Below are 10,690 nucleotides of genomic sequence, written 5' to 3' on the forward strand. Positions count from 1 at the left end.
TTGTTTATACATAGAAATGCAACTCATTTTTGTTGTATCCTGGTAACTTGGTGAATTTATTTAGTAGTTCTAACAGGTTTGTTGTTGTTATTTTTTTTCAGACTCTTTGGGGTTTCCTATATATGATATCATTTTATGTGCAAACAGTGGTAATTTTATATCTTACTTTGCAATTTTAATGTCTTTTATTTCTTTCTCTTGCTTAATTTTTCTGGCTAGAACTTCCAGTAGTATGCTGAATACAAGTGGTGAAAGTGAGCATTTCGCCCTATTCCTGATCTTAGAGGAAATATTTTAGTTCTTCACCACTGAGTGTGATATTCACTGTTCATTTTTAATATATGACTTTTATTATGTTGAAATGATTTCCTTCTATTCCTGGTTTGTTGAGTGTTTTTATCATGAAAGCATGTTGGATTTTGTCAAATGCTTTTCCTGCATTGATTGAGTGAGCCATGTGTGTTTTTTAGTTTCCTTCATTCTGTTGATGTGGCTTGTTGCATTAATCAATTTTCACATGTTGAACTATCCTTGAATTCCACAAATAAATATCCTTTAGTCATGGCATAAAATTCTTTGAATATACTGCTGAATTTTGTTTGCTAGTATTTCGTTGAGGATCTTTGCATCAGTGTTCATAAGGGATATTGATCTATAGTTTTCATTTATTGTAGTATCTTTGACCTTGGAATGAGTTAGGAATTATCCCTTTGTCTTCAATTATTTTTTTTTGAAATATTTAAGAAGGATTGGTATTAGTTCTTAAGTGTTTGATAGAATTCACCAGTGAAGCCATGTGGTCTTGGACTTTTGTTTGCTGGTAGGTTTTTTATTACTGACTCAATCTCTTTACTAGCTATATGTCTGTTCAAATTTTCTGTTTTTTTATGATTCAATTTTGGTAGATTTTGTGTTTCTAGGACTTTTTCCATTTCATCTACATTAACTAATTTGTTGATATACAATTATTCATAGTACCTTTTTATTTTTTAATTTTTTTAAAGATTTTATTTATTTATTTGATAGAGAGAGAGAGCACAAGCAGAAGGAGAAGTAGGCAGAGAGAGAGGGAGAAGCAGGCTCCCCGTGGAGCAGGGATCCCAAAAGGGGGCTTGATCCCGGGACCCCTGGGATCATGACCTGAATGGAAGGCAGACGCTTAACCAACTGAACCACCCAAGCGCCCATAGTACTCGTTTATATTCATTCTTATTTCTGTAGAATTGGTAGTAATGTCCTCACTTTCATTTCAGAATCTAGTAATTTGAGTCTTCCTTTTTTTTCTTGGTCAATCTATAGAATCTGTAGAAAGTATTAAGATCAAACATATGGAATAAGGAAGGACATAAGAATGTCCCCTAGATTTCTAGCTTGTCTTACTGATGATGCTATTACCTAAGATGGGGAAGCATGGGAGAAGGTGCAATGATAGGATCAAACAAGGAAAAGCAAACTGAAGCCACGTTTCTGTATCTCCAAAGTCCATGCTTTGCACAGTTCCTACTACCCTTTTTTTCTATTTCCTATAGAAAAAGCCCATTCTTCTTCGTGGTCTCCTTCCTTAGCATGCTATAACTGCTAAGGAGACAGGGGTTTGCTTTATATAATGCACCCCTACCTCTAGAACACATCAAATAAACATAAAATATGAATGAAATGATGAGTGTTAATTATACAAATATCACATCAGAATGAGTTTCCTACCTCCTTTTCAAAACACATAGTTGTTCTTTAGCATTACTTGGAAAGAAAATTTGCATCCATCACTCGCAAGAATGACAGATTCACAGAGAAAATTCACTGGAGTAAGGACAACAAACTATACAGAGTAAGCAATGTCTTTAGAATCCATCAGGAATTCTATCTGGTGAGTCATATGAAATTGCCAGCATCTGATCCTTTTTTACCTACAGGAAAATGCAGCCTCATAAATTTAACCAAATAGTAGGTCCAGGGGAAGTTCAGATTATATTTTTTGAGAACTCTAATGGTTGTCATCTTATAAATAAGTCTTGTCTACTCACTGGTGTCAGTATTACTTGGAAAATCTCTTTGACTTTAGTTTTTTGCATGTATTTCATCTCCTGCCCCCTTTACAAACTAATGAAAACTCAATATATATATATATGTATATAATTTCTTAAAAAGAGAATCTAGCAATCAATCTATTTACCATTGCTTTCCTTGGGACAGAGATTGCTCACCAGATATAAAATTTTTACTGACTATCCAAATGTATTAAAATCCATTTAGAGTTGATAATTGATATTAGGTGTTTTAATTCAGTATTTGATAGATATCAAAAACAGATAATTTTTCCATCTTAGCCTAATTACACAGACAGTAAGATTTATATTTTTGTATAACATTATTTCCTATAGATAATTCCACATTTTCAATTTTTTTCTCCATCAATATAATGTAATTACTATGCTGTTAATTAATCAACTATTTATTAGTGCAATAGAAACAATCAAAATCTGCTAAAATATTAGATGATTTATTAATAAAGTGAAGTTTTATTAAGCATAACAATACATATTTTGTATTGAAATTTAAAGAGATTAAATAAGTCCTTGGGCCATTGAATTGCATTTTCATCATTATGTTATAATGTGATGCATACCTTTTATTTTCTATTGACTATATTAATTTTAAGTAATATTTTGTCCCTATGTATGTTAATTTTTTTGAGACTTTGAATAGAGATTAGGTGACTGCGAGAGATTTACTGACTTCATCTTTTATGTTGCTCCCCTGTGTGATGTTGGGCCCTGCTCATTATACAATAATATAATAAAAGTTAAAAGATGAAATTGCAAGATGAATAAGCTCTATCCAATTGAGCATGGTTCGGGGGAAATACAACTGCTTCAAGAATCTTGGGAGCTAAGCTGACATCCCTGAGAACCCCAGAAACTCTGGGCACTTGTCTTCTGTAAAATGAAGATACGGATCCTTGCCACATCTAATTCATTCAGCTGTCATGGTGATGAAAAATGAGATGATGGTGAAAGAACACCATGAATAAATTGTTATGAAAATATACATAGATATCTATTTCATATAGATGAGGAAACTTAGATTCAGAAAGACTAAATGACTAATTAATTATAGACCTTCTTTAAAAAATCCATGTGATCTGTCTTTAAAATTCTGTAGAGAATGATACAAACTTGGAGACAATGGTTAGAGTAATAGCTCCTGCATTTTCTAATTTTTAGCCTAAATCATTCCTGTTGCAATTTAGTTTAATTATCTGGTCTTGCTGTGGTGCAAGGGGAGAAAAGGTGTTCATCTATCCCGAGAGCAGATCACTGACATTATTGCATACTATGCTATTATTAGATTCTTTCCTTAGCTGTGTTTTATCGAAGTCACACAAACATAAGTTTTTAGGTCTTACATGTTATCCTAATTTTCTTTTTAATCATCTCTCTCTTTTTTTCCCCCACTGTGCTGTCTCTGTTGTTTTTCTTTTCTTTTCCTTCTTTTTTTAATTTGAGGCATTGAATTTGGAAACACTAGTTAAATAACGACTAGACCAATGTCAATTGTGATTTTTCCATATTCTCTGGGTAATAGATTCATTTTGAATATTTGAGATTCATGCTTGATAGTAACTTTAATTGGTATTCATTTATTGTTTCAAATAAATTATGGTAATCTGCTACACTCCATTCCTCCAAAGTGGGATTGATCAATAGTATTTTAAAAGGTCTCACATTTATTTTTCACTTATGGTACATAAGAAATATACACAATATAAGCTGAAATAGAATCACATTTATTTTAATGGTAACAAAACTTTTGATGAATCAATATCACACTTATTGGTTTTAGCAAAATCCAAGCATCTTAGATCAGTTCAAGAAAGGTACGTGGAGTCAGTGGAGTCATTATGTTTTCCTTGCAAGGTTATCGTTATTATCTTTGAGTCCTTCTTGGATCTTTCTTTGGCTAAAAGGCCATTCGCACACTCCCGATTTGTAGATAATGAGTTAAGTATGCAAGTGGTGAATTCCCATAGATAACCTATTCTATAAAGAAGCCCAATATTACTTAGAAGTAATGAAAAACAATGGTAAGCACACCATATTTAATAAATTTGTAATATATTATGCAATGATAATCACATAAACAGCCTCCGCCAATTTACACAGTCCTGTCCTTCACTCCATAGCTTATCATTGCATTGTGTTTTAGACAACAAATTAAATACCAACCTTTTTTTGGGATGCCTGGGTGGCTCAGTCGTTAAGCATCTGCCTTTGGCTCAGGTCATGATCCCAGGGTCCTGGGATCGAGCCCCACATCGGGCTCCCTGCTCAGTGAGGAGCCTGCTTCTCCCTCTCCCTCTACTGCTCCCCCTGCTTGTGCTCTCTCTCTCTCTGACAAATAAATAAAAATCTTTTAAAAAAATAAAATAAAATATAAATAAATACCAACCTTTTTTGATAATACTTTAAAGAACGTTCACTCCAATAATAAAATTTCCATATAATTATCTGGAAATGTTTTTATTAGTTTTGATTCTAAAGGTTTAGCAGAATACAAAGATGTCTGTATAAAGGAATTTTTATTTGAGCCTAAAATGAAATTGTTATAACTGATATGACTATAAAATTTCTACATGAATCATTGATAAGGACAAATTTCTAGGAAATAAAAAATAAAGTGCCAAAGGAAGAAACAATATATAAAAGAATAGAAATAAGTAACATATGTGCTATGGAAATGCTTTTGTTATTCTAAGTATCTCTTCTGTGGTTTTGGACCTACTATTTATTTTTAGACTTTCCAGTTTTAAGTAGCACAATTAAGAAAAAATGTCGCACCTTCTCTTCCCAGAAAGTTTTAAGATTATTAAGAGATATCTGCAGCCCTAAACCATAATACATATAAAAAAAAAAAAAGAACCAACTACCAAACGCAATGAAGGTTAGGTAGTAATGTGGACGGTCTCTAAGAAGTGACAATGTTGAACTTCATCTAAGCTCTGAAGGCAGCGATGGTAAATAAGTGCTCACACACACTTTTGTGCCCTAGAAAATAGCTTACCCAAAGAACCATCCTTCTCTGTATAGTTTCCTTAAACTTGGTGTCCACTCATTCATGACTCCCATAAGACTCACAGAAGACGTACTTGTTTGCCTATGACAAGGTAAACACGGATCTTTAACCTTTTGCTTTAACGTAACAAGGCCAGACACAGACTCTCCAACTTACCATTCTTTGTCTCATCTATGATTAATAGATGAGCTCTAAAATAGATAGACACAGAAATAAATAGTCCCTGTTTTGCTGATTTGACTGAGACATGCCCTGATTGCAAACTCAATTCCAATGGTAAGTCATTCCAACTATGACTCATCTACTGCTCCTTGTAAGTATAAGAAGGTATCCTCCTGCCAAGACACTCTCATTTTCAGATCTGAGGTGCGCTTCCTATTGCAATAACTTGAATAAAATTACTTACCTTGTTTTATTTTGGTTGTTGAAAGAGGGAAAAATCAAAAGTGTGCACCCTATAAAAATAAGGCAGAGGATATTTCTCTGCATGGCATTCAAGAACATAAACTCTGCAACCATTACATCTGGATTACAAATCCCATCTCTAACATTTAAAAGTTTTTTCAACTTCAGAAAATTTACCTAAAATAGGCATCAGTGCATTACCTATTTCATAATGTCATTGAGAAAATTAGAGTTACTGTATATCTGCATATACACATATATCACTTAGAATTTTGCCGGTCACATGTAAAGATTATTGGAATGTTAGATGTTATTGTTGTTACTATTGCTGCTTTTGAATATTAGCTCTTCTTTTTATTATTATTGATTTTATTTTTTCTCTCAACTAAGTTGCACAATTTAAAGAAATAAAACAATACTCAGTTTGGAAAACTGGGATAAAATTGAGTGGGCTGGAAGAGGGAACATCCCCAGATGCTGTTTGAAATAAATGTGTGGGTCTAGATTAGGAACCATTCAGAAAATCATTTATGCAAGATGGTGTAAGTAATCAGGATAGAATAGAGAAAGAGTTCTCTAAATTATGAGTGTAGATTTCAGTTACAAGGACTAGGAATTAGCTTGCATACATACATAATATATACACATTATTATAAAAACAATTTATATTTCCTTCAAAGAAGTACTTGGCTCACCTCTATATGAACTTCATGGAAATAGCTGGTTCAAGAAGAATTAATCTCATAGAAATATGAGTAATAACCAGATAAAGACAAATTATACTACTCATTTATTTGTTTGTTTATTTATTCAATCAACATTTCGTGAGAACTCACTAGTGCCAGGAATTTTTTTGATACATAAGTAAACAATAACAATAATAAAATAATGGTGACTGTTCTCAAGGAATTTTCATTTTATTGGGAGAAATGAATAATAAAAGCTAAATTTTATCATTTTTTTAAAGATTTTATTTATTTGACAGAGAGAGACATAGTAAGAGAGGGAACACAAGCAGGGGGAGTGGGAGAGGGAGAAGCAGGCTTCCCACAGAGCAGGGAGCCCGACGTGGGGCTCGATCCCAGGACCCTGGGATCATGACCTGAGCCGAAGGCAGACGCTTAACAACTGAGCCACCCAGGTGCCCCAAAAACTAAATTTTAGAAAATAAACAATAAACTTTATAAGTGAGTGAAATTTATGTTGTGGTCTTAGATAGTGATTAAAATTGGAAAGGAAAAAGAAAACAAGATGAAGAGAATCAGGAATGCTGAGAAGTACAAATGGAAGATACTTACAGTATAAGATTAAATAAGATGGTCAGGATAGGGGATGCCTGGGTGGCTCCCTTGTTAGAGCATGCAACTCTTGATCTCAGGCTCATTAGTTTGAGTCCCTCATTGGGTACAGAGAGTGTTTTAAATAAATAAATAAATACATACATAAATACATAAATATTTCTTAAAAAAAAGAAGTGGTCAAGGTAATCTTTGAAAAGATGAGGTTTAGACAAACACTTGCAGAGTGTGAGACAATGGAAGTGGATATGTGAAAGAAGAACATACAAGGCAGAGGGAACATTTGGAGCAAAACAAAAATATGCCTAGTGTATTTGAGGAAGAATAAGGAGACTGAAGTGACTGGAGCAGAATGAAAAATAGAGTACTAGAAAAATCTGAGAAAGAATGGGGCCAGGTCATATAGGGACTGGTAGACTGGTGGTTTTCTTTGTTTTTGTTTGTTTGTTCTGAAAGAAATTAGAGAGCATTACAGGGTTTAGAGCAGAAGAGTGACATAATCTAACTTGGTTTTAATAGGTTTAATATTTCTGCTCTTTTGAAAATAAATGAAATGGTTTTGTTGATTGTTTCCTTTGCCGTGTAGAAGCTTTTTATTTTGATGAAGTCCCAATAGTTTATTTTTCCTTTTGTTTCCCTTGCCTCAGGAGACACACCTAGAAATAAGTTGCTGTGGCTGATGTCAGAGATTACTGTTGGTGTTCTCCTCTAGGATTTTTATGGTTTCAGCTCTCACATTTAGATCTTTCATTCATTTTGAATTTCTTTTTATATATGGTATAAGAAAGTGGTCTAGTTTCATTCTTTAGGATGTGGCTGTCCAGTTTTCCCAACACTATTTGTTGAAGAGACAGTGTTTTTCCCACTGGATATTCTTTCTTGCTTTGTCAAAGATTAACTGACCATATAGTTGTGGGTTCATTTCTGGGTTTTCTATTCTGTTCTTTTGATCTATGTGTCTATTTTTGGGCTATATACCATACTGTTTTGATCACTACGTCTTCGTAAGCTTTGCTTTTCTTTTTCAAGGCTGCTTTGACTATTTGAATTCTTTTGCTGTTCTGTACAAATTTTAAGATTGTTTGGCCTATTTCTGTGAAAAGTGCTGTTGGGTTTTTTTGATAGGGATTGCATTAAATGTGTAGATTGTTTTGGAATGTGCCGGGAATAGCCAGCACTCACTCCCTGTACCGACGGCTGAAAGATGACTCCAAACTTTGCAGTGAAAGAGAGGAGAAGGCAAGGGAATCAACACTCAGAGACAAACACCCTTTGCTCTTCTTTGCTCCTGCATTAATTATCCTTCAGGATAATCATAAATCTTTATAACTGTTTCTCAAGCATGTGATGTGTGACAAGGGGTCTTACTAGAACTAGGAGGATCTGTTTCTGGGAAAGATAAGATATGCTAAAAGCGTATTTTATTAGTTCTGCTAAACATGTCCTAGGGGACAATGCATACAACTCTTAGATCACAGGGCACCTGTTTGGGCTAAGAAAGCTTCAGAGAAGACAACTCCCTGCGGCATTCCTATGGCAGAGTGGTTGCGCAGGCCTCAGCATTCCAAAGGCCAACACCTTTCTCTGAAATTTTCCCTGCCCCCAGTGGCCTCCGTGTTACATTTTAGCAAACCAGGTATTATGGATGATTTCATGCTCTACATTAATCCCAACAGGAATGGGTTAAATAGGTGATGGGTGTTAGGGAGTGCACTTGTTGTGATGAGCACCGGGTGTTGTATGGAAGTATTGAATCATAAATCGTACACTATTACACTGTATGTTAACTAACTGGAATTTAAGTAAAAACTTAAAAAAAAAGAAAACAAATTAAATAAACTACAGGAATGATAGAAAAAGGAAGATCTGTTAAGCTATTAAATTGTAGAATGATGGTGGCTCAGTCTGGGGTAATGACAATGCATTGGTGAGATATGTTCAGATTAGATTTTGGAAGAATGAACAAGAGTTCAATTGTGATATGTTGAGATTTAGATGAGATCCAAGAGATGTTTGTGTAGGCATTTTTATAATTTAATCTAGACTTTGGGGAGAGGTCTTTATAAATTTATGTAGATAAAAACTTTAAAGTCTCATATAAATTGTTTAGGAAAAGGAATCAAATGCAATAACCAAGGAATATAGAAAGAACAGAAAGCAAAAATGTACCCAATGTGCATAGTGATAAGTAAAAACAACCAACAAACATAATATAAGAATAAAAATGTTTTAACTTAAATTGCTAACACTGCTATATAGGAAAGATGTTAAGAGAGCAAATCCCAGGAATACTCATCACAAGAAGAACATTTTTTTCTTTTTTTCTTTTTCTTTTTATTGTACCTATATGAGAAGATGCATGTTAATCTCTTGTGGTAATTGTTTCACAATATATGTAAATTAAACCATCATGTTGTATGCTTTAAACTAATATAGATATGTATGTCAATTATTTCTCAATAAAACTGAAAAAAAAATTAAAAAATAGATACATACCATGTTCATGGATTAGAAGACTAGTATTATTATGACATTACCTCTCCCCAAATTGATACATAAATTAAATGTAATACCAATTGAAAGTGAGGATGATGCAAGCGATGTTGTCCCGGTTCCAGATAGGGCCAAAGATCCTGTTGGCAAACCTCAGCACCATGAGGTTCTGGACCATCTCCTTGCCCAGGCAGTGGTCGATGCGGTAATCTGGTCCTCACGGAACAAGGAGGAGATATGGTTGGACAGCCTGTCAGAGCTCTGCAGGTCCCTCCTGAAGGGCTTCTCCACAATGACACGGTTCCAGCCTGTCTGGCTCATGCAGGTCTCGTGGATATTCTTGGTGACTGCCTCGTAGACTGTGGGGGGCAAGGCCAGGTAAAAGAGGCGGTTGGCCTGTGGCCCCAAGGGGAGGGCATTCATGTGGCTGTTGAGGCGCTCGTAGGAGGCCGTGTCGTCATACTGGCCAGCCACATAGGAGTTGCAGGCAAAGAACTCCTCCAGCTTGGGCTTCTCTGGTGTGGCTTTGAAGAAGGGCTCGCTCTGTTTCCGGATGTTGGCTACTGTGAGGCCGGAGCGGGTGTAGCCCACGATGAAGGTGTCTTCCGGCTGAAGGCCAATCCGGAACAGCCACCAGATGGTGGGGTAGATCTTCTTTTTGGCCAGGTCACCCGATGGACCCATGATGATGAAGATATGTGTATCAGATTGATGGAAGGCATTGTCCTGGTACAGCTCTTCCCACAGGATTCCGCACACCTGGGTCCAGCTCAGGGCTACCTGTTCTGCCATGATGCTCTCTGCATGGGCAGCCAGGCTGCCGGGCGCCTTCTCTCCCCACCGCCGCTGTGCTGCGTCCTCGGTGCCTTGTGAGTCCACGTACAGCTTTGCACCGTTCGCCCGCGTACCCATCGCTGGCTCGGCCCAACCCTACAGTCCAGTTTTCTCGCCCGTCCCGGGCGGCCGCGCACCCTCGCAGAGAGCTCCGCTTCCACCGGCAGACATTTTTAAAGAAATTGATAAGCTGATTCTAAAATAGATATATCAATATAAAGGACCTAGAACAGTCAAACAATTTTGGAAAAAGAGCAAATTTAAGATACTTTCACTACCGATATCACAGTTTATTCTAAAAGCAGAGTAATTGTGAATGACATATGATATTGACATAGACAAATCAATGTAGCAGAACAAGTTCAGACATCGTCCCAAATAGAAATCTTCTGAAGAAATATTGCAGAAACAAATGAAGAACTAGATGGTTGGTCACACTTTAAGAGAAAAAAAATATTGAATAATACACCATCAAAAATTAAAACATGTGCACATCACATATGGAAGCAAAAAAAGGAAGTGGATAGCCTAGCCACACAACTGGGAGAAAATCTTTCAATACATCTATCTGACTAAAGACTTTACCC

The 10,690-nt window shown here is 35.6% G+C and overlaps 1 protein-coding gene across 1 annotated transcript; it reads right to left on the reverse strand.

Annotated features, from left to right (window-relative positions):
* Nucleotides 1-9,336: 9,336 nt before the first annotated feature.
* LOC114211038 (glucose-6-phosphate 1-dehydrogenase-like) lies at nt 9,337-10,255 on the reverse strand. The gene is given in 2 exon segments (XM_088025731.1): nt 9,337-9,479; nt 9,482-10,255. Coding segments are annotated over 2 exon segments (843 nt in total). The 5' UTR covers nt 10,182-10,255.
* Nucleotides 10,256-10,690: the final 435 nt, after the last annotated feature.

The sequence above is a fragment of the Eumetopias jubatus genome, unplaced genomic scaffold (genome assembly GCF_037043125.1).
Source record: "Eumetopias jubatus isolate StellerSeaLion01/CBP00866 unplaced genomic scaffold, mEumJub1_p1.0 scaffold_8, whole genome shotgun sequence".
Classification (NCBI taxonomy): domain Eukaryota; kingdom Metazoa; phylum Chordata; class Mammalia; order Carnivora; family Otariidae; genus Eumetopias; species Eumetopias jubatus.